The sequence below is a fragment of the Crocodylus siamensis genome, chromosome 1 (assembly GCF_052110815.1).
Source record: "Crocodylus siamensis isolate JL-2025a chromosome 1, ASM5211081v1, whole genome shotgun sequence".
NCBI lineage: Eukaryota > Metazoa > Chordata > Crocodylia > Crocodylidae > Crocodylus > Crocodylus siamensis.
This window is the reverse complement of record NC_143395.1, coordinates 85754695-85779068: the sequence shown is the minus strand read 5'-3', so window position 1 is coordinate 85779068 and position 24374 is coordinate 85754695. Positions and strand designations below refer to the sequence as shown.

At 42.1% G+C, this 24374-nt stretch overlaps 1 protein-coding gene across 2 annotated transcripts in view; it reads left to right on the top strand.

Annotated features, from left to right (window-relative positions):
* PREP (prolyl endopeptidase) overlaps positions 1-24374 on the top strand; it is a 176606-nt gene that overhangs the window by 113517 nt on the left and 38715 nt on the right. For both annotated transcript variants that reach the window (XM_090037291.1, XM_090037296.1), the window contains exon 10: positions 1457-1560. In XM_090037291.1, the coding sequence (XP_089893417.1) occupies positions 1457-1560 (104 nt within the window). The remainder of the gene's footprint in view (positions 1-1456; positions 1561-24374) is intronic.

Genomic DNA, 24374 nt, shown 5'->3' with positions numbered 1-24374 from the left:
TAAGGGTCTGCAGTCTTTAAAGCAACACAATTATGAATAATTAAAATTAGATGCTAATATTATAGTTAATTTACAGTCATGTTGTATTGACTAAGATCAAGGGCCTGTGGAAACCATGATACACAACTCTGTCCTGAGGATCATATAAACTAAGGACCCAATTCTGCAAAATCTTCAGTGTGTCCTTATTTTCAGAACTGGGTCCTAAAAGAGGGATGTTACAATCTGAAAGGCAAATTTTGCCTAGCCTTTGCTATCCCTATCCCTAACCCTTTAATGGTAGGTCTAAATAAAAGGAAACGGGATACATGGTGCTGTTCACCCCATACATAATGCAGTGTAGTAAACTGCACCCTGCAGTGTGTTGCAGCAGGTATGTTGTTAATGTTTGATGGATGTTAGTGAAGGCATTTTGCCTCCCTGAGCTGAATACTTCCTTGCTTATGGAGCGTGCAAGGTAAACCCACGAGCTATGGAGAAACAAGTGCCAACACCATTGATGTCAGGGAGTTTTTGATCCAGGATTGGAAAGAGCCTTGTAGTTCAGGATCCAGTCTCCTGCTATTGTAGGGAACTTCATGCAATCTCATTTATAAACATGTCAGTCTCCAATTTTAAAAGTAGTTAGGTTCTTGCTCCATTCCTATTGTAAGGCTGTTCCAGAATCTCATTGCTCTAATGGTTGGGAATCTACTTCAGATTCTACTTTATATCCCTTTGTTCTTGTACCAAACATTGTTCTTTATCTTTGACAGCTCTTCTCCCTCCATGGTTTTTGCTCCTAGTGGGTTTAAAGACAGCAATCATGCCCCCTCTTGGGCTTTTTTAGTCTCCTTTTATACAACAGGCCATCCGTTCCCCTAGTAACTTTTTTTTTCCTCCTGTTCTGTAGATTCCATGGTTGTATGAGGCCAGGGCAGTTTCCCCCCCTATATAGCCAGGACTGCCTAAGGTTCCTGACCTGAAGCCAGAGTCCTAAGTTGTTCCCTTCACCCCTGCTGGAAGAAGAAGAAATATAATGAGGAAAGAAGCATACTACCTGAAAGACAAAAGCAAAACCCTTCTTTTGCAATGTTGTGGCTTAAGACCTAGGTTTAAGCAATCCATTGGATTATAGGGACTTAACACCTGTAACCTGAGTTTCTTTCTTGAATTTGGGCAACAAGAATTGCCCAGTTTTCAGGCATACTTTCTTTGCAATGAAAAATCTTTTTAATTCTGTTTAGTTCATTGTGATAGTCTAACTTTACAAGCTTAGTATTACCAGTGATGATTGTTCTTCATGTGAAAAAATTCACTCTTCAATAAGAAAGTGTATGTTACTTGTTGCATTTTTTTTAATGTACCAAGGTTGCTTTTTTACCCAACTGAGTTGACATTAGTTGACATGACTTCCAATAAATGTCCTTTTAATGATGAATGTGCACTAAATTTATAAACTTGCACTCTGTTTTAGGTATTATTTATCACTGTGATCTGACCAAAGAGGAACTGGAGCCAAGAGTTTTCCGGGAGGTGACTGTGAAAGGATTTGATCCTTCAGTTTACCAGACAATTCAGGTAATAAAGAAAATGTGGTTCTTTCTATCTTATTGCATAATAATCCCCTGTGCAAGGGTTCATAGTTAGGTGAAGGTAAAATTGCTTTAAATTGACTCCTGTGTTTGGATTCTATTTCAAAAGTGCAGAGCTTTGAAGCAGTAAATAGCAGTCCTAAACCTGCATCTTCCTGGCTCATGAGGCTTAAAATGCGATAACATTTTGCCACAGTCTCTATTCTGTGATTGCTTTCCCCCTTTTTTTAATATAGTCATCCTTTGTAACAGCCTTTCTGTATGAGGCTGAATTACTCCTTCCTTGATAGCCTACATCCACACCCTGACCCACAGAGAGTGAGAGGTGGCACAGGGCAGCAGTGACAACAGAGGGACAGATTTTCTTGTACACCAGTCTCTTACCAGTCATGTCCTATCTTCCCTACTACAAATGTAATACACAGGAACCCATCCCAGGGAGCAGCAAAGACAGATAATGCAGTGCCTGCTTTACTCCCACCACTATCACTGAAAAACCTTCTGACGTCTTTAGGGCTCACTACAGAGCATATAGAGCATATAAATTAATGTATAGATTAGCAAATAGCTAACATCAAATGCAAGAGCATAACTTGAGAAGGGTCTCATTAATATTACTAACCATCTTGTTTAGAAAGACAAGAGACTATTCACTGAAGTGAACAGGAAAATCGTTCTCTTACAGGGTGTGTGAGAGAGAAAAGTGCCACGATGTATGCTTTTCTGAGAAGTGCCATAGTGTATTAAACTTATTCCAGCAGCATCGTGATTACATACTGTGAAACTGTTGCTGCTCCTGTAGAAGTCAATGGGTACTTGGCTTTGTATTTACTCTGGTACTTTGCTCTCTCTATTTGCACTGCTGCCTGCTAAGATAAAACAAGGAGCAAAGGTTCATAATGCTTTTAAAAAGCATACAAATATTATTAATATTTCTAATGTAAAACCTCATAGGGGGAAACGGCTTCCCTGTGCAAGTCTGCCTACAAGACTTTGATGTTAGATTCAAAGTTTTTCTTGTCAAGGATCATCCTTTTGTTCCGTGTTGTACAGTGTCTGAGACAATGAGATTTAATTCATGATGAGCTATAGAACAGCTAAGTTCTGACATGCTGTAATGGTTAATTCAGGATTCTATTGATTCGGAAGTAGAGGCTAAAATATAGTGAATGCCAGCCAGTATAATTAATGGAAAGCAGGTATGTTATTGTTTTGACCAGATTATAGATCCTGCTGATAAAAGCAACTGTGTTGATGCATCATGTTTAGATTTCTCTGTGGCATTTGTCTTGATATTGCCTGGCAGCTTGATTAAAAAATTACATTATGTAGACTTAACAAGGCACACAGAAGCCTTAAAAACGTACAGATCTTAAAATGTTGCTGTTAACGGGGAGAAATCAATGAGCAAGACCTTTGTTAGTGAAATCCAATACAATTTATATTTTTCTCAATAATCTAGATGATGATGTAACATTCCATATATGGTACAAAGATAAATGGGATAGTAAGTAATGAGAAGGAAATAATACTTTCCCATAATAATCAGAAACACTTTATTAAATGGTCGCTGTCCAAAAATATGCATTCTGGTATAGACAAATGTATATAAATAAAGTCTGTACCCATGAGATGGAAGGCTGTCTTAGAAAAAGAATTGGAAGTCATCCTAGATGGGTGCATTCAATATAAGCTCTCCATGCAGCATGCTGGTCTGATATGATTAAAAAGTAGAATATCAAGTCAAAGGAGAGAAGTGATCTTGTGCCCTGTACACAGCTTTGGTAAGACCACAGCTAAAGTACTGTATCCCGGTCCAGCGAAATACTGTAAAGAAGTTCAAAGGAGAGTCATAAAAATTGTCCCGGGAGCTGAAAAATAAGACGTACAGTGTGAATGGAGTTCCATTTATTCAGCTTATTGAAGAGAAGGTTGAGAGGTGACTTGTGTATTTAAAAATGACAAATGAAAAAGAGATATCACAGATGGAAGAAGGACTGAGTGTCAGTTTTGCAAAGCAAATCATAAGTTCCATTCTGTAGGAGTTCAAGCTTGAAATAAGTTTCGTAGCAGAAAGGATAAGTAGGATTACAACATCTTTCCAGGGGAGGTGGTAGATTACCATTGCTAGAGTCTTTAGAAGGAAATTAGATATTTTTTCTGAAGGATGTGTGTTAATTTTGCTTCCACAAAAATTTCTATGGCCCATGTGTACAGGACATCTAACCAGGAAATCTATGAAAATACAGAAGAGTTTATACCTCCCTCTTAGTTATTGTAAATTGCCTCATCCATCAGTGATTGAGTCTACAGAAAGAAGCATGATGACATTTGTAGAGGCCAAAGATGTACTAGCAGAGAATATGTTGTTACTTATTGGCTTGAATTCATAAGGGAGACTTCCTTTGGATGCCTTCAGAGGATGTAGAGTTGAAAGGAAGGAAACAATATTTTTGATGTGAATGAACATGGTTATATGATTGTAACACTACTAGCCAGTTAAGTGAGATGATAATGGAATTGAAATATCCATGTAATTAAAAAAAAGATTTAGAAGGAATTCTTATACATTAAGAGTGCTGTATTTTTCTAGCAATTAGAGTATTTCAGGCGGAATCCAAATGCCACTTCTACATATGAATCAATTTCACATTACAGTTAGGTAAAGTAAAATACTAATAAAAATAATTTGTTAAATTAACAGAGTTCTTCACATCCATAAGGCTGTAAATTTAGAAAGGCCTCCAAACAGAGGAAAGAGTTGCTGCCTTTGAGTTAACTGCTTTATTGTACACAACCATCAAATTCATTTTAAAATTACTTTATTGAAAAAGCCATTGCATGCTCTAATTGCAGTGAGCCAAATCATGGGTTTGGCATGAGTTCCATCTTAGGAGCAATACATTGCTGTACTGATCCTACAAGAGGAGTGACTTCTTAAATGACCACTCCTGTGTATTCCCCTGCCAACCACTCCAGAGATGGAGTGTACTGTATTGCAGTAAGACCCAAAACAACAAAGCCGGCCAAATAGTGCCACTAGGTATACTGTAGAGAGGAATCAAGGTGACACTATTCATTGGTTATTTCCTACCTAATTTTGTATGGGGAGGAAAGGAATCTAAAGGCTTTGTGTCTCTTCCACAAGGAATCTTCATGTGCAAGTTAATCTGGACAGTAGCCATAAACCTCTCTGTAGTTCTGTGTCACCCTTGAGCTCCAGCTACAATTCAGGTGTGAAAAAGGTCCCTACAGCTCTTATGAGTACTTCTCTTCACCCAGGGTCAGGTTTCCTCACTCGTCTGCCACATCTTGATGGAAATGTGATAAGGAGGGATTCAGAGGTGTTATGTCATACCTGTTGCCAGTAGTACTCGTGTCGTCAGCGCGGCTGGTCCTGGGGCTCCACCTCCCCCACACTCCAGTCCACTCACCTACCATGCAAGTCGGAACACTGTGGTCCACGGCTGTTGGTTCTAGCCCCTGGAGCTTTCAGGGCTCACTATCAATTGTTGTCTCAGGAAGATCGGTCTTAAGACTTCATCCTGTCCAGCTCCACTGTGGTTGCCTCTGCTTCGGTCCTCTGAGCGGCAGCTGCATTAGAACAACAGAACAATGAAGGATAACAAGAAAATAAACAACCACTCCAGTGTCCACTCTGGGCTCCCTCCAGCTGGGGAAGTTTCCCAGCTTTCTGCCCCACCCGCAGGCTCAGCATGCTGGGGGGTGACCCACAACCTGGGCATCCCAAGGCTGCCCTCAGCTCAGTCCCCACTCCCTCCCTCCCTTGCACAGCATTTGCTGTGGTTTTTAAACTCCCCACAGAGGCGCCTGAGGCTGATGTCATCAGCTGGGCACCAGATCTTAATTTACAGTTGATTGAAAAGCCAGTGCAGCGGAGTTGCGTGCTACTCCTGCCCCAGCACCAGCCTACCTTCCGGTAAGTTCCCTATCTGCCCCGGGGTCCCCTGTCCATGCTTGGGGTTGCTGGGGCAGGCTCTGAGATCCCCTGACTCTTGTGAGAGGCTCCAGCAGCCACATCAGGCAAGCGTGAAGCTCAAAAGGATGGACACTAGACAAAATATGCAGAAAATCATACACTGATGATAACTACTATAGAATACATAACTTTGTATAACAACCTCTGTTTCATCATTTGTAATTCACATCAGAACTGATAAATATGAGAAGAAAGTTTTGACTAGATCAAAGCAAATCTGAGTCTGCAAATGTCCTCTATTTCAATACGGAGAAATACAAGGTGCTCCACCTTGGAAATAAAAACATGCATCACACTTATAGGCTCAGCAATGCTACACTCACTGCATGACCGAAAGAGACTTGGGGGTCATGATTGACCACAAGATGAATATGAGCCACCAATGTGATACCACAGCTGACAAAGCTAACTGAACTCTGGATTGCATCTAACAATGCATCTCAAGCAAGACCCAAGATGTCATCCTCCTGCTTGATAAGGCCACAGCTGAAGTACTGCATCCAATTCTGGGCTCCACAATTTAGGAAGGACGTGAAGAAGTTTGAAAGAGTCCAGAGGAGAGCCACACGCATGATCAGAGGGCAAGAGAGCAGGCCTTATGAAGAGAGGCTGTGGGCTATGGGACTATTCAGTGTGGAGAAGCACAGCCTCAAGGGTGACCTGGTGACAGCCTATAAGTACATAAGGGGTGTGCATCAGAACTTGGGGGAACACCTGTTCACCGGAGCACCTGAGGGGATGACAAGGTCCAACGGTCACAAACTCCTGCAAGACTGTTTTAGGTTGAACATAAGGAAAAATTCCTTTACTGTCTGAACCCCTAAGGCCTGGAACAGACTCCCCCAGAGGTGGTACAAGCACCTACCCTGGACACTTTCAAGAAACATTTGGACACTTAACTTGCTGGGATCCTTTGACCCTAGCTGACTTCCTGCCCATGGGCAGGGGAATGGACCCAGTGATCTTCTGAGGTCCCTTCCATCCCTAACGTCTATGAAATCTATGAAAAAGTAGTACAACTAAAGGAATGCTCCCCCACAAAGTTTTCTACATTTATTCTTATCCACACTCCTGGCATTCTTCCTAGATTTCCTTGTGTATCATATATGAAACTTATAATGAGTTTTTCTGTAGTAGCCTCTGCATATAACTGAGTGTTAAAACTGATGGAAGGCATGCTGTGTGTGTGTGTATGTTAAGCTATATGGGCGCATCCCCATGAGTGGAAATGTGCATTCCCCAGGGACAGTAACCAGTGGCACAAATTTGTGCCACAGCTAATTGTACCTAGGGAACGTCCCTGCACCTGAGCTGGCCCCAGAAGATGCATCTGGGGTTCTGGAGGTCTCCCAGGGGTGCGGCAATGGCAATCTGGGCACGCTGAACCTGGCCAGTAGCTGGAATGTGCCTCTGGTTGGCCAAGTTCTGGTTTTAAGCAGTGCGTGTTGCCACCATGTGTGCCACCCTGCTTTTTTCTGGCACAGGCTTTTTTGACACGGGGATCTCCCGGTGTAAAAAAACCCCTGCCACACTGCAAATTAGCAGTGCAAAGAATACCTGCATGTGTGGCATGTGCAGTTTGCAGCGCCACTGACAGGTCTGCAGCATTATCAGCTGCATGTGCAGACTCATCTGGATGTGCCCTATGATAAAAATGAAAACTGTCAACTGCCAGATTATGTTCTTTTGGGCCTATTCTCAGAGCTGAATTGATAGTTAGCGGCAAAACCCTCTCTGTGATTTGCAGAAGTTAGACTATTATAACCCCAGGTAGCAATTCAAAGATTCACTGTAGGTTCTTTGATTACATTTTATATTAAATGGAGCTAATAATCTTTATCTGTCTAGTGCAGTAGTCTCCAATCTTTTCATGATGAACATCACTTTTTGTAAGTAAAGGGCACCTCAGGATCTACCAACCCTGTCTTGCCCCCTGCCCTGCACCACACCTCAGCCCCCGCCTCCCAGAGAAGCTGCCCAGGGTCTTACCCTATTCACCCAGCCTGGCCCGGGCAACGGGGCATGGCTCAGCCCACCCGCATGCATCCTGCAGCTCCCAATCGTGGAGCCTCTGACAGGCTGAGATTGACTGTTACAATTCCACGATCAGCCACCAGTTGGTGACCACTGACCGTGTGCTTCTTATGTGGAAAGTTTTCATTCTCTGTTTATTGTTTGCTGCATATTATTATGATACTTTTCAGGCAGTAGTAAAAGGTCATAGACCTTTACAGGAAATTTTTTCTCAGTTGTGTTTTACTTAGTGAATACATAATGTTTATAAAAAGCTGTTACTGTGTAAATATCATGAATACCACTTTAAATAGAGGTCTCCATTTTATCATTATGAACTTGCCAGCTGAGCTTTCATGTGCTTCTTAATATTTACACTTCATAGTAACACCTAATCATGGATAAACAGGCTGCTGTCCTGGCTCAGAATTCACCTACTTTTATGATAGCATGCAAGATTATAGGTGTTGAATCAGTAAGCACTGAATGAGTTGTTTGGATTCTTTGGCCATTCTTCAAATATCTTCCAGTCTTGTGTTTAAAATAGTTTAAGATTACAGAAGAATATATGTCCCTTTCAGAAGGTATATTTATGACTGTGACATTCATGGTACATAGTTTCATTTAGAAGTAACTGACATTTTATACATTGTAGTAATACAAGGAAACAGGGAAAGGAAGAAAGTTTTACAAAGTCATATACTTTCTCAGGATCAGAATTCACAGTTTCTGTACAACTTGTTTATGTGAGGACTGAGTAGCACAGGGTATTAATTATCATATTGTTCTGTTCCCACCCTTCCCCCAATCAAGACCAGAGTTCAAATAGTGAATTGTTTTCAAAGAAAAACAAGGGTGCCGTCATTTTAGTCCCTAATAGACACTGATCTACCACATACAGTTTGTTACAATTGGTAATCCGTGCTTCAGGGAAGCATAAAACTAAAAGAAGATGAGTCAGGATTAAAGATAAGTGGCAAAATTGTGGGAGAAACTTGTGCACAACACCTGCCCATGCTATTACTGGATCTTGTCATTGCTATTAGTACATCATTTAACAAGCATTAAAATTAAAGAGAGAATTAAGATGAAAGAGGACAGTGTAGGGAAATTGTGTCCCAAAGAAGTTGTCTCATTTAGCTCTGCCTAGCAAAGTAGGAGCTTCGATTACACTGTTTTTAAAAGTGGATACAAAGGGCTTCTCTTTGTTTCTTTTCCTTTTATCATAGATGAGTAATTCCCTCAAGCATAGAGATAACTTTCAATAATTCTGTCATATGTATTAAGATACAACAACCTTAAAAAAGTCATATACTTCAGATGAGTGTCCTGTTACCATGCAAAATTTAAAATACTCTTCACTTCCTTTTATAAGTAAAAAAATGGTTCTGTACTGTTTTCAGTCTTCTTCATCCTTTCTTCCTTTGTCTGTTTAATGTAAAATGCTCACCTGTAGATTTTTGAAGGGTGGCTGATTGATTATGATTTTGAAGCATCCTTATTCAGGTTTGTTCTGAGTGGCCAGAGTATCTCGATTCCTATCTTCATCTCATTGAAAAAGAAAAAATATTTACATGAGAAAGGGCAAAACTGGGTATCTGTCATTGACTGCTTCAAATTTACTGCATTTAGTTCCTTGTGGCTTGGTGTTTCAGGGGGTAAAAAAAATTTGGCCATCCCTTTTTTTGTTTTAGTTTTTAATGCCTGCCACAGCGTGGCAGTCTTATACCCCTTTCATTTACAAACGGAGGGAATATTGCTGTTAAGTCGCTTCAGCTTTCAGCAGAACTCTTAAGAAGAGCACCAAATGTTTCAGCTCTTATCTTTTCCAGTAGTTTGGCAATGACTATATTGCTGGCATCAAGACAACAGTCCTGTTCTAGAGGACATCAGCAAAATCATGTTGACAACTCTGGCATTGCTGGCTGCAGGTCTTGTGAATTCAGTGTAGGTAGTAGCTTTATTTGCCATTTTAAACAGCCAATGCCTGTTCTTATTGCAATTCTGTGAGAAGATGCAACTCAAAATGCAATGATTCTATATTTCTGAGTCCTAGATAAATAGTAGAACCTGCATATTTCTTACATGTATCATTCCTTTAAAAGAAAGGCTCCTTCAATACTGGAAACTAGTAAAAACTAGAAGAACTTCTATAAGAGCTTCCATAAACATAAGTGGGAGATACCTTAGAGTGCCTATACGTGAGCACAGAGGCTGCTCTGATGTGCTGTAATTCCACTATGACTTACGGTAGTATTAAAATACTAGTACTTTCACCTTGGCTGGCACATAGCTTGTGTGACTCAACAGTCCCAACCTTCTAATTATTGTAATATTTTCTTTCTGTTAAACATGCAGGAAGATGAAGAGATTATACAGTGTTAGGCAATTTATAGAAGATTCAGGCCCAAGATTTCATATTAAGCATTCGCTATTCATCAAAGGAGTGATACTGTAAGCCTTTTTAGTAGTCTAGCTTAAAACAAGAACAGTATACTTTTCTTGTGACTTGCCTTTTAAAATGCTTCACTCTAAACTGCTCTGAGCCTGTTATTCCCACTTATAATGAAAAGAAATATTAAGGTGGTGGTTTTGGTCCCATGCTGCAGTCGGTTCGTCTTTCACTTTGAACTTACCAAAACATAATGCCAAAATAATAAAGGTTGGAGTAATTTTAGAACCACTGATTCTTGTGTATGAGACTCATTTACTGCAGGGTTGTCCAATTTGCAGGCCTCCAGCTGCAAACTGCTCACAAGTGTTTCTTTTGTGTCCTGTTGGATGCTACGTAAGTGCTGCTCCCTCCACAGCCCTGGCTGCTACTGCCACTTGGGTCTCCAGGCTCCCCGTCCCTCCAGCTGTCACTTCCTTCCCCTGCCCCTGGTGACAGGACAGTGACAGCTTGCAGGGCCCAGAGAGCATGGGACTGGAGGGGGGCAAACAATGGGAGAGCAGCCATGTGGTGCAGTGAAGGTAAGAGCACTCACATGGCAGGGGTGGGGAGGCAGTGGCAGCTCCATAGTTGGACAGTCCTGACTTCCTGCATACAGGTATTTCTAGGAACCAGATCTTAAAGAAATTATAATGGAATTATAATAATTAGTTTTTCCTTTTTTCATACTTTTCCTAGTGTTTATGAACAGTCAGCTCTAATATTGATCTCACATCCATGAACACATTACTATTTTAATTAACTTCCTTAGTTATAAGTAGGAATTCCAAAATGCTGCTCTCCTTTCTATTAATTTAGGAAACAAGAGTTTTCCAGTTCTGATAACGGTAAAGTTCACATTGATTTCAGCAGTTCAGATCAAGCCCGTAAGATTTTCCAATAAAAGCACATGGCATGCAGAAGTAACACAGCATTTTCCCTGAACTGTTTCTTCAGTCCTTGCCCTGGCAAAAATGCTATTGAAATTGGACAGTTTTACCAGACTGCAGATTGCAAGAACAGACCTGTGAGGAGAAAGATAAGTGATAACTAGAAGAATGTCACATTTACTTTCCTTATTCAGTATTTTATTTGGGTTTGTGGACAGATCTATATATGAAACTTTCCACTGCTTACCTCCCTGATAACATCCATGGTGGCTAGTTAGATAAGGGACCTCTTGTCTGGATTCATAGATTCATAGATGCTAGGGTCGGAAGGGACCTCAATAGATCATCGAGTCCGACCCCCTGCATAAGCAGGAAAGATGTAGTGCTGGGCCTACATTACCCCAGCTAGATACACATCCAACCTTCTCTTGAATACCCCCAGGGTAGGGGAGAGCACCACCTCCCTTGGGAATCATTTACTCCCCAGGGCGTATTCCTTACTCTGCCTCATGGAGTCTACCAAAATGGGTGTTAAATTGTCACAATCATTTTGTGATGATCACACCTTTTTTCTCAAGGAGTGAACTCTCAAATCCTGTTTTGCACAGCTGACAAAAAGACTTTATGAAGTTGCAGTTTTTGGTCATCACTTGTGCAGCCCAAATTCAACCTGTTAATCTAGAAAGAAGGCAGCACTGCATTCTGGTACCAGTCCTGTGAGATGTCCTGCTTGTCTAGAATGCTGATGCTGAGTTTAGGTGGACAGGGTTCTTTGGGTAAATGTGATGGCTTTTATTAGACCAACTAAATAGTTGGAAAAGTTGTTCTTTGCAAGCTTTCGGACACAAACACCCTTCTTCACCCTTCTAGGGAGAGTCTGCTGGTGTTATGTGTTCTCCGTGCTAGAATAGAAGGCAAAATGCAGTTCTGCAAATATGTGGCAGGGAGGATCAGAGGGGATTAGAGACAAGAGGTGATGAGGGGGGAAGTGGTATAATGTTGACTTCATGATAGAATGAAGCTGGTAAAATGTAGACAGGTTACCTGGGGTTATTAAATGTTGAGTAGGTTATAGTGTGCCATAAATCCAATTTCTATATTTAGCACGTGATTTTTTTATATCCAGTAGATTTATGAAGTGAAGTTCATAGGCTTGTCTACGAAAGGTTTTTTGTAAATTCCCTTTGAGGATTAAACTGAGAGAGTGGTTGTCTTGTGAGAAGTGTACACCCACAATTAATCAGGTATTCCTGTTTTTGATAGATTTTTGGTGTGCATGCATTCTGGTGCACAGTTGTTTTTGGTCTTTCATAAGTATTTTCCATCAGGGCATTTAGTGCACTGGATGAGATGTACTACATTCTGGAGGTGCAGGTGCAAGATCCAGGAATGGTGGTGGTTCTGTTGTGGGGTGTAGTTATTGTGGGAATGTTGGAGATGTGTTGGCAGGTTTTACATTTCTTGTCCAAGTATGGTCTGGATCCATTCGGTGTCCTTTGGGCCACAGGGCATTTGCTTCTGGTGATGAGGTTGGCGAGGTTTGGTGCTAATTTGAAGGCTAGGATGGGTGATTCTGGAAAGATCTCTTTAAGAATTGGGTCTGCTTCTAGTATGGGTTACTACTGCCTGAGGATTTTCCATATAGGTTCCAGGGAAGGATGGTGTGTCATAACTAAGGTGTGCGATTCATGGGGATTTTCTTTTTGTAGTGCAGCAATTCTTCACATGGCATCCAGATGGCTCTTTCAAAAGTGTGACCTATCTGGAAGAGTGTCCTTGTTGAGTAAAAGCCCTTTTGAGATTTGCAAGGTGACGATCGCAGGTATTCTCAGTGCAAATTTGGTGGTATTGGAGGGCTTTCGCTGTATATTAGTTTTCTTGGTGTGTTTAGGGTGATTGCTGGTTCTATGTAGATGTTGGTCCAAGGGTCCATGAGGTTTCTTATATATGGTGGTTTGTATTTTACCATTCTGGATAGTGAACATAGTGTCTAAAAAGGAAATGTTGATGCTGGAGTATTCAAGAGAGAGTCTGGTGGAGGGGTGATGATTATTGAATTTGTGATAGAAATCAATCAGACTGGAGGTCTTCAGTCCAAATGATGATGTCATCTATATTTCTTAGGTGTAGCATAGGTTTGATAGTGCAGTTATTGAGGAATTCTTATTCCAGGTAGGCCATTAAGAAAGGTTGGCATGTTGTGGGGCCATTTTGGTGTCCATAGCTATGCCCATGGTCTGGAGAAAGTGTTGTTTTTTGAAAGTGAAGTTGTTGTAGGTGAGGATGAAGTGTAAAAGTTCAGTAATATCTTTTAGGTCTATATTCTGAGTTTTAGTCTTGCTCTTGTAGATACGTCAGACAGGCTTGGATGCCTTGTGGGATGTTGGTATATAAACTAGTAACATCCATGGTGGCTAGGAGGTATTGCTGGAAAGCTCATCTGTGTTTTTCTTAGAAAGCCTGTTGTGTCTTGGGCAAAACTCAGTTTTTGGGTGACAAAATGTTTTAGGGTGGATTTGATGAAACCTGATAGTTCCTTGGTTAGGGTTCCATAGTTGAATATGATAGGTCTGCCTGGGTTCCCTTGTTTTGTAGGTTTTAGGAAGCATGTAAAAATGCTGACTTTAGTGACTTTTTCACTTGTCCACTAATAGTGCTATGAGTAGAGTGATAGAACACTAGATTTCCAAAGAACAATACTTTCTTAGTAAGGGAACAGTGATAAACATAGGTCTTATGTCTCTTCCAGCAGCACGATGAGAAAGGTAATGGCTCTGAAATTAGATCTGATCTGCAGAGCAACAGTAATTATATTGAGAAGTCAAAATCACATTGCTTGGCTTAGTCCTAATTTTGTATTACTCCCATTTTGCACCTGTTATTTTACTACACAGTGGTTTTATGGAGAGTAGGAAAAGGGATAAAGGATAAGACATTTGTTCTCTTTCCATCCTTTTGTCTGCATCTCTTCACCTTTTTGAAGTCTCTTCCATCTTCTTTTGGTACCTTCCCTTCCAAAAGGGAGATACCCTTACCACCCTCATCTTCCTGATTCAAAATGTTGAAGCCATGTATAGATCTGATGCTGGAGGTCTCCCACTATTAATTTTCTCTCATACAGCAGGTACCTTTTTTCCTAAAATCAGATCCTCAAAATTGGGGTGCATGTGTTAAGTGGGGGCGTATTTTCTTTTGTGGAAAAGAAGAGTCCTTGTAGACAGTGTGGATGCCATGCAGCTGCCAATAAGGCTGCTGCTTATGCCTAGCTAAAGTGGCAGAGTTCACAGCTCTCTCACAACTGTAGCTGTGGGCAGAGCATGGCAGCTCATGTCTGAGGCAAGCAGCAAGTGAGCTGTTGGTAGTATCTTGATGAGGCTTGTGATGTGGAAACAATACTTGATTTACATGAACATATTTAAGTAATTTCTTACAGTAAAATACTGACAGTTTTGTTACTGCCCTTCTAAGGGTCTGAGTCCTAACCTTGTGTGTCATAGAGCAAGTACTTCAGTGTGGTATCCCAGGAAGCAGTATGGGTGAAGCAGCTGGCACTAGGAAGTTCCTGCTGCCTCACCCAGACTGTCTCCTGTGATCCACACTTCCTGGACACTGTATTTTCAGAAGGACTTACTCTGTGTCACTCAGTCTGGCATGACTCTGCCTCTGGTCAAATCTTTTTTTCTACATTGTGCTTTCCAAAAACAAGATGTGTGTTTTACTTGGGGGTGTGTCCTATGCTAGAACACAGTAATTAAGTGTCAAGAGATTGTAAGATTTCTTATATTTCTGTTCCCAATTTAACTGGCTGTGTAATGTACTGAATCTCTGATATTGAATGATACCTCATGGACCAGGACCTCAATATGCTTGGTGTTATATGTGTCCTGGGGAAAGTCTGTGACTGTGTATCAGGTAAAGGTGTAATGGATTTGAAAGACTAATATTAACAGTTATATAGGGATTACAGTAAATGAATCAAAATGATAGTTAAATTATTGAAGTTTATAACCTGTATACTTACAAAAATATCCCTATAGTATGCTAGTAAGCTGTTAATATATATTACAGTAGCCTAGTGAAGTTCTACTCACCAACTTGCTCAAGACCAAATTTTTTTTTTTTTTCAGAGGAGGTGGGCAAGGCATTAGTATTTTTATCATAATTCATTTCCATGGTGGAAAGAGAAAGTACGCTGATTTTGAACTGATGCATGTTTGGGAAGTGGCAGTACCCACAATGCTGCCAAAACCCTAAATAGGATCCATTAAACATAACTGGGGTGAGTGCTAAAATAAACATATTTACAGAGCCCATATGAAATTCAATGAGATTTTATAACTGTAGAGTAAGAGGGGGGAATTAAAGGAAGAAGGGAGTCAAAATGGGGGCTAATGACTGGATAAAAGCAGTTTGATGGTAAATCATTAACTATGATCCTTGTTACTATATTTACATGAGGAAAAAGATATGTAAGATGATATATGTCAGTCTTACAGGCAGATGAGTTCATGCTGTGATAGAACAGTTCTGACAGTGGAAACCTCTTGCAGTTTCAATGATCAGTTATTTGGGGGTGTATCAAAATGAAGCAATGTGCAAACCTTTTCTCAATAGCTTGTTGATGTTTCTGCTGTAATCATCTTTGTTCATATAAAAATACAAATCACAGTTTATGTTGATTATAGAAAAGGAAGAGCTAAACCAACTTTAATTTAGTAGCAAATTATCAAACTAAAGCCTTCCTTTTGAAAGGACTAAAACAAAATTATATATAGTCATTCACTGGTCAAAAGATGCAATACGTGAAACAAAAAAGGTCTGGGTTTTGGATTTGGCGCAATGTCTAAAAATTCAGGCATATGCAAGCAACTTGAATTAATGGAAAACCTGGGCTGGGAATCTTGTGCAAATTGATTTTTCTTATGAAATTTCTATCAAGTCTGCTTCCAGTCATGGGAAAAATCAGTAAAAAGGAAAAGCATTTGAACATTTCAACACTATTTTCCTCTTCTTCTTCAGTTATCATCGTAATTTGCAAGTTGACTTAATTCTTTCAACATATAAATACAAGCCCCATAGGTATTTAAAATATATTATCTTTCCTTAGATTAATTATTTCTGCTCTGTCCTTGAGCCATCCCCCAGGAAATTTGAGGCAGGGGAAGCCTGCTAGAAGTATCATTAACATTCATTGAAACAACCAGTGTTTCAATGGCTAAGATGAAAGATAACAAGAAATAGATGGTTTCCATAGTCCTGGACGTCTGCTCTTACAGATAGAAAAAATTATAGTAAATTAATTGTCTCTGACAAACGCACTTCATTTTTCAGCCAATTTATCACCCACCATCAAAGGCAACAATGTGTGGTAATCCGTTGCAACTGCTGAAAATAGATAGTATTCAGCAAGAGTCATCCCTCATTTGAGAAGATCATTAAGTACAGGAAAGTGTTGAAGCTAAAAAAACAAGATACCTGAAATCAAAGATTTTTTCTTCTTAAACATGCTCAAGGTTTCTTTTTAACATGTTAATGTTTTTTGACTCCAGTTGAACTCATAGCAATTTGCTGGAAACTATGCTACCCAAAGAATGTTACATCTGTTGAGACACTCGGGAAACACTGCACTTTGTGGCTTTTCTGTTACCAAAAACTATAGAGCTAGAATTCCTGATAAGTTGCCTTTCTGGGAAATAGATAATAGGGTGGGATGGCACAGGTGCTAAGGCATATGGGTGATAGCTAAGACGTGACAAGTTCAAGGCCATGGCAGAAGCACCCACAGCATGGCCTGTCAAATTCCAACAAATCTGCGAATTATGCTAAGTACCTTATCACAAGGACACAAAAAAGGAAGGAAAAACTATACACTGGTATTGTTAATGGGATATATATTAGTAATAGAGCCAAGGGCTCCTTGTGCTCCCCAGCTGAAACTCTAGTCAGCTGATTGGGCTCCCAGCTGGGGCAGCTTATTGGAGACAAAAACTCCTCATCGCCTAATCAGAGCTCACCCTGTGCTCTCTGGGCTGGGAGTGCTGATCATCTGATTGGCACTCCCAACCAGGGGAAGTGCACGCATGAATGCTTTGACTCCGATACATTTCCCCTTTCACTCCAATACACTCCTCTTGGGAGTGCCTATCAGCTGATCAGGGTTCCCAACCCCTGGAGCACATGGGAGTCTTGAAGGGGTCTGGTGTACTCCCGAGGCTGGGAGCACAGCCATACATTGGATTAAAAGGTGTGATAGGAACCAAACACAAAGTTATTTCATGTATTTTGTAGAAGTGCACTGATGCATCGGTTGTATATTGGATTGGCAACGATAAATAGAAAATTAACATTATCGGCTATCAGCTTTCTTTGGCCCGCGTAGCTGATAATGTCACCAATAAATGACGTGTGCATGTGCACAGCAGCATGCATGCACATGGCTGGGAATGCATTTGGGCAGCTGGGAGACCAGTGCCCTACTGGTAAGTCTCGGCGGGGGGGGAGGGAAGGGACTGGGAGATGGAGCGAGGCCCTTACAATGAGGGAGGGATTGGGGCAGGGGCAGGTGCTGCCCAGCCAGGCTGGTGAATGGGACCCCAGGGCCAGAAGCAGGAAGGAGCCACAAGCAGCTCATTCAGGGGACACAGGAAGGGAATGAGGAGCGGGGGGCAGCTCCCTGCTCTTGTGCACATCCCGAAGGGAGGCATGTGGGGCATGTGTCCCATGGATTTGTGGATGGGGCAGAAGCAGACTTCTCACTGCAGGCTCAGGGCCAGGGGCTATGCCAACCTTTTCCCCATGTGGGAGCTGGTCTCAGAGTGGGTGGGACGGGATGGACTCAGTTGTGCAAGGCAGGTAGTGGTGCTGGGACAGGTAGCCCCCCATTGCCCTCCCCCCCCAGCACTGCCCCTATTTAGGCATTCTGCTGCCTTTCCTTTGGGATCCCCGTGCTGTGGAACAGGCAGAAAACACATGGCCAGAGCAGGGCTCCCAAGGGAAAAGCAGTAGAGTGGAGTGCCCTGAGCAGGGGCAGCTCTGGCGGGTTTTGCGGGGGGTATAGCCACCCCAAAATTCCCCGTAGCATGCCCCTGTAGCTACCACTCCCAGCACTGCCACCGCCACCCATCCCATGCAGCTGAGCTCACCCCACTTCTGCCTGCTTCAAGCCCAGCCCCCCCACTGGAAAGAGGCTAGGGGAGCCCCGGCCCCAAGCTTACAGCAGGCAGCCTGCCCCTGCCTGTCACACAAGTCCAGGGATCTGTATGCCCCCTCTGCCTCACCTGTGGGTGTATGCAGCACAGTGGGGAGCCACCCCCTTCCCCTTCCCCACCCCCCTGGATGACCTACCCACAGCTCCACCCCACTTTCAACCCCAGGGTCCCATTCACCACCCTGGCTGGGCAGTGCCTACCCCTGCTCCATTCCCTCCCTCACCATGGGGGCCTCGATCTGATTCCCCCACACCCCTTCATCCCCCATGCCCCTTTTCTCCACTCCCCCCTCCCCCCAACTTACTGGCAGGATGCTCTTTCTGCCTGGTTTCATTCCTGTAAACAGCTATTGGATTGGTATCAAAAAACATGTTTGGTGGGTTTCTGAGCATCAGTTTCAAAACTAGAAGGTCCTTTCTAAACACAGAAAGCCCCAATGCACTTCTCCAAAGAGTGTTCTCTTTCAGAGTTTGGTATAGTTGTGGTAGATCGGGGTGGGCAAAATAGGACCTGCGGACCAGATCCAGCCCACCAAGTGATTCCTTCTGGGCTGTGGTGGGTCCTTTAGCCACACCCAGCCCAGGCATGGGGGGCATATGAGGCCGACCCCACTCAGTGTGGAGGTGCTGCCTGGCATGGAGCACAGCTCACCCTATCCCCGTGCACAGCTTTTGGACTCGCTGAATGCTGTAGTCCATGGGGCTGGGCAGAACGGGGGCTGTGTGGTGGCCAGACTCAGCTTCCCAGCAACCCCAGCAGCGGCAGTTCACTCTGTCCTCACTTCCAGCTGCTGCTGTTAGTGCCTTTGATGTTGCCACCAGATCTGGCCCCATTGCCTTGGCAACCAGACTTATCTGCCTCACACCCACCACTGGCGCCGCCAGATGGAGTGAGTGCGTGGGGTCTCAAAGGAGACTGGCTCAGGACTCCTGTGGGCAAGGCATGCTCAGCTGGGCAGATGGCATGGGGCTGTGTTCAGTATTGAGATTGCAGGATGGTGATAGTGTGAGACGTATCCAGGGCAGAGCCATGATCCACTTCCTGCACCTCCCTGCAATGGGCACTGGTTCTGTAAGCAGGCACCTGTGATCCCAGTTCTGTCTGCCCATCCTGCTGCTGGATACCACTCCCTGCCTGCCCACAGCCCCATCCCATCTGACTGGCCAAGCATGCCCTGTTTGGGGGCAAGGGATCCCGGGCCAATCTCCATGTAGACCCTGCCCATCTACTTGCCTGCCCGCCCTCACTGGAGCTTCCAATAGTGGGTGAAGGGTGAACAAGCCCCTGGGCTAGATAGGATCAATTGGCAGCTCCTCTGCCCGCCACCACAGGGGATGGTATAAACAGCCATGATGAAGGGCCAAAGCTGGTTCAGCACTTCCCCTCTCCCCCCCAGTCCCACCCTCAACAGCTCAGCAAAACTCCTTAAGTGACTCTCCAGCCCAAATAATCACCTATCTTCTATGGTAGATCCAGTACAAAAAAAGCCAAGTCATTTCTCATGCCAGTTTGTACTAGCTAAAATTGCTGGGAACATGCCATTTTCTTGGTTGGATATTGCTAATAAACAGCTCCTTTCCCTCATTCAGCTAGATGGATGGATATAGCTGTATAAACACATCTACCTTCTTGGAGAGGGTGTCACAAACCCATCCACAGGGTACCCCCAGAGCACTAAGTTTCTCCCTGCCATCCTGACACTTGTCCCAAGGAACAGACCAAGGTTTGCCCTGGGATAACTCCTTACTGCAAGCTGAATTGATTTGCAACATGATTGGATAATAGGTTTCACTTTTTATTTGAGCCTGTTTTGTAACAGTGAAGTGCAGTGGCAGAGCAATTAAAGGGTCTCCTTACGGCTCCAGAGACCTGAGTACAAGCCCAGTTGTATGAGTCCTGAGTCTGAAGCCACCCATCATCAGCTAGGGTATGAATGAATCACTCAGGCTTGGTTCTAGCTACATAAGTCCTTCCCAGCTGTTGGCTACAGAAACTGGTGTGCTTTAAACATATTAGTCCTGAGGCCTCCTAGACTTGGTTAGGACCTTCGACACTGTTACAGTAAATTTTCAACTTTCAAAGCAATCTTCTCACTAAGGTAAGCCCTGTTTTAATTAAAGAAAATTTACTACCAGCTGTTAATTTACAAGGTTCTTTCTAGTGGTATGTTTGCAAGTCGGTATATATTTTTTTTGTATAAATACAGAAATCATGCAAGAAAGAAAAGATGATCTCCATACATGTTTCTTTAGCTTCACCTTCACTAACATAAATCCTTTACCCAGCAGTCATTTAATGTATTATTGTGCTCGGAACAAAAGGGCAACAAAACACTATGCTGCACACAGGTTTCTTTCTGAAGAGGTGGTGAGACAAATACAAAACATGCAACGTAAATTTTACTCGGTAGACAGCCCTCCCATTATGAAGATAGTAGTGTAAGAACTTGTAGAGGGAAATGTATCTGTCAGATTGTTGAAAGCATATGTCCTTTAATGGTGGTTAGACAGGACTGATATGGTCTATTTTGCCTTTTGTATGTTTGGCATTTGATATTTCTGTGGAGGGAACACGACCTTTCACTTAAGCAAGTAAATAATGTAATTCAAAAAGAATTTTGGCTGTGCTTTCCTGGCAGGAATTTGAATTTTCATCTTCTTTTCTCCCCTTCCTTCTGCCATTTGGTGAGCTGCTTCCCCACAGCCATTTGCTGCTAGACTTCTAGGCTCTCTAACAAAGGTTTTTTATAAAGCACTATTGTTTGGCACTTAGCTTCCATCAGCATAAGACTTTCTTGTCCTAATGAGTGAGTGCTGAAATTATCTCTTCTGAAGGATTTCTTGATTATTTTTATCATGATTTTTCAATTATCCATAGCTGGTATGCTTTGTAGCTGTCACCTGTGTGAATTTTTACTTTACCAAGCTATTTTGACTCTGTTTTGCAGGTAACATAAAATAGCCATAATGCAAATGCAGGATTACTAATATAAGAGTTTTTCTGCATAAGGATAAGCCTTGAATGACATAGAGATACTGTAATAGCTCTCCCTTTCACTCTTCCAGGCTTCTGGTAGATCCCATATGTATGAAAAGTAAGAGGGGTAGGTAACCAGGCTTCTGTTTTACTTTGTCATTTTTTGGGTGGCAGAATTGCCCTGAGAAGCATTGGTTACTAGTATAGATTTATATTTGAGACCAAGACAATGCTGGAACTGCCCCACTATTAGATGAGAAATGCTTCCTGTAATATGCTATACACTTTTCAGGCAGAAAGCCCAGAGTTTAGGTCTTCATGTGTCGGGTAATCTGAGAACTAGAATGCAGTAAGGAATGATTGTCCCATTGTTAATTCTTGGTTTAGGCACCTTGGCACTTGGTTTAGGCACCTTGGCACTCAAGAGTAACATCTGTGTCCTATGAAAGTCAACAAAAGTTTTGCCATTGACTTCAGTACAGCTAGGATTTCATTCCATGTTTCAAGGAGATAAAGTCAAGGTTTTCGAGCTCTGGTTGTATGAAGTTAGGTTTTTAGGGATTGTTTTAAGGAAGGGCTGAGGACTGGTAATTCCTGTTAAAGTCACTGGCTGTTGTCAGTGCTCAGCCCCACTGAAAATCAGGTCCCTTTTATTTATATAAGTAAGGATTTGCATGATTTATTTTTCAGAAACACCTAGATATTACATTTTTTTCTAGGACAGAGGTTGGCAACATTTTTGGCTAGAATGCCAAAAACACCCCAACCTTGTCCAGTTCCTCAACTTGGCGTGCTTGAGGCAGATGGCAGGAGAGCTGTGAGGGCTCAAACTTCTTTACTGGTGGTGGGTATATATGTGCCTCCAGACCCATGACAGGGGATGGGGCTGGGGCTGCATTGCCTCATCCCCTTCTGGGCCATGTGCCCTGAGGCTCCAGAGCCTGGTCCAGTTTTTTGCAGGCTCCTTGCTGGGTACTGTAGCTACCCAAAACCCAGACCAGCTATGGCAGGCAGCTGGGAAGCTGCAAACAGCTGCACTGGGCTCTGGCCTGGCTCTGTGGCTGGCAGCAGCTGGATACCTGTCTTGGAGCAAGCAGCGGGGGAAGAACTGGGGTTGCACTGCCCCAGGCCCCTTCATGTGCGTGCCTCAGGGCATGCATGCAACCACAACCGACCACAGAACAGGGTCAGGGCTCTGGACCCCAGTGCACTGGTTGCAGCATCCTAGCTGCCTACCACATCTGGCCTAGGCTCTGGGCAGTTGTTGCCTGCCACAGAGCCCAGGCTACTCACAGCAGGGCTTGCAGTCTCCCCACCGCCTGCTGCAAGCAGCCTGAGGTCCGTTGCTGGTGGCAGCTACCCAGAGCCTGGGCCGACTGTGTTATGCCAGGGAAAATGGCCTTGTGTGCCGGGGGTTGCTGACCTCTGTTCTAGGATGTATTAAACTTCAACAACTGTATTAGATTCCTCCAAATATTGTAGTGTGGTTTTAAACCATCTGGGCTTTGTGAATGGTAATTTAGATGGGCTATAACAGCTACGGCAAATTTCAAATATTGCTCCTTCACAAACTTCAAAATATACATTAAATAAAAACTAAGGAAGAATCTTTATTTCATGGGTAATAGGAACAAGGGTTTGTAAACTAAGGTTGAAAAGTTGAATTTCAATTTATTGGAAGTTCTTTTTCATTTTTACTGTAGCAGTAGGTGACAGTCTAGTTTAGCTATTACATGTTTCTGGTCCAAGCACATATGGACAGCAGGAGGAATGTAGTAAGTGATCTTGAAACGGGTTGTGAAAGATGTTTTAAATCACTAGAGTCTTTCTAAGAATAATTAACTTAGTGTGACTTATGAGATGTTTTCAAGTGCCATGAATTAATTAGTCTTTCTTTACAGCTATAAAATCTACCTATTATCTGAGGGAAATTATTTAATCTGAAAAAGCAAAACTTATCATTTTTAAATTGGATTTTAATTGTAATTCTCATTGTCATGGATGAGAGAGTTATCAAATTTATTTAAAGGTTTCTAGATAAGCAAATATTGTTCATAGTTTTGCAAATGGGTTTAGTAGTGGTTATTTTGTCTATAGTAGTATTAGACACACTTTGCTATACAAGTTCTATACCTTTATATGCCACTAATTTTAAATAGAATCATTTTTTTAATGAATTCAACATTTCTCCTACTACTTTTTGTAGTTCCATTATCACATATCCCTACTTTTTTATTTTCACACACAAAAGGAAAATGCGTGGTTAACTTACTATATAGGTTTTATAACTGCACATATGATAGCTGTGATTTTTCATTCTGTATGTCATTATCAATATCTGCACCATTCCATGCAGCTAGATATTTGTGAATGATAAAGCAATTCTGTCTTCAACCACCATCACTGGCATCCTTTTTATACTACACAAAAAGCTAAAATACTTAAGCCGTCTCTGCTCCTGCCCAGTTACTGAGGACTATATAGCAAAAGACACTGTCACCTCAAAGGATAAAATGGATAACTAAAACCTTTCCTTCTCAAGGACTATCTGTGTTTCATAAACAACTGGGTGACAGGTCTCCTATGCTATAAATGAACCTTTATTTTAACAAAATAATGTTTTATACTCATTTCTTATATTTAAAAAATATATTACATGAAAGAAAGACTTGTAAAGAAATAGGGAAAAGGGGGGTTAGTCTAGTTGAGCCTCTACAAGTGAACTTACAGGTCATCTTACACAAGCATTTTCCCATGTTCATTTACAGAGCTTTACCCATTAACCATACCCAGAAGTTACGTATACAGTATTCTTAGTACTTGTTTTGCGGGGAGTCAAAGTTAGGTAAAGAATATGGATATTGCCCTGAATATTTTTGAGACCATGCAATCTATCTATCTAGCTATATGTAATGTAAGGATGATGCTCTATTGCTTGTCATTCATAGAACAGATTGATGCACTGTTTATGGAATAGGTAGTTGTGCCAGACAAAAATTATTTGTCCCAGGGTTAGGTTAAGTTATAGGGAAAATGGGCCTAGGGTTTCATTTCCTGGAGTCATGCTACTTTGTAAGAACCAACGTTTTTGTTAGTTCTTGTGGTTGTGTAAAAAACTTGAAAATAAAAATAATGCAGTGATGCCTACAGACAGCCTTAAACAATAATTCAGAGAAGTGTAGTAGAGAGCCCCATATTTCTCAGTAGAACTCCTAATAGCCTATTCCTTTTGAAGGTTCTTCCAACATGGACTCATTAGAAAATGGTATGTGTAGCAGGAAA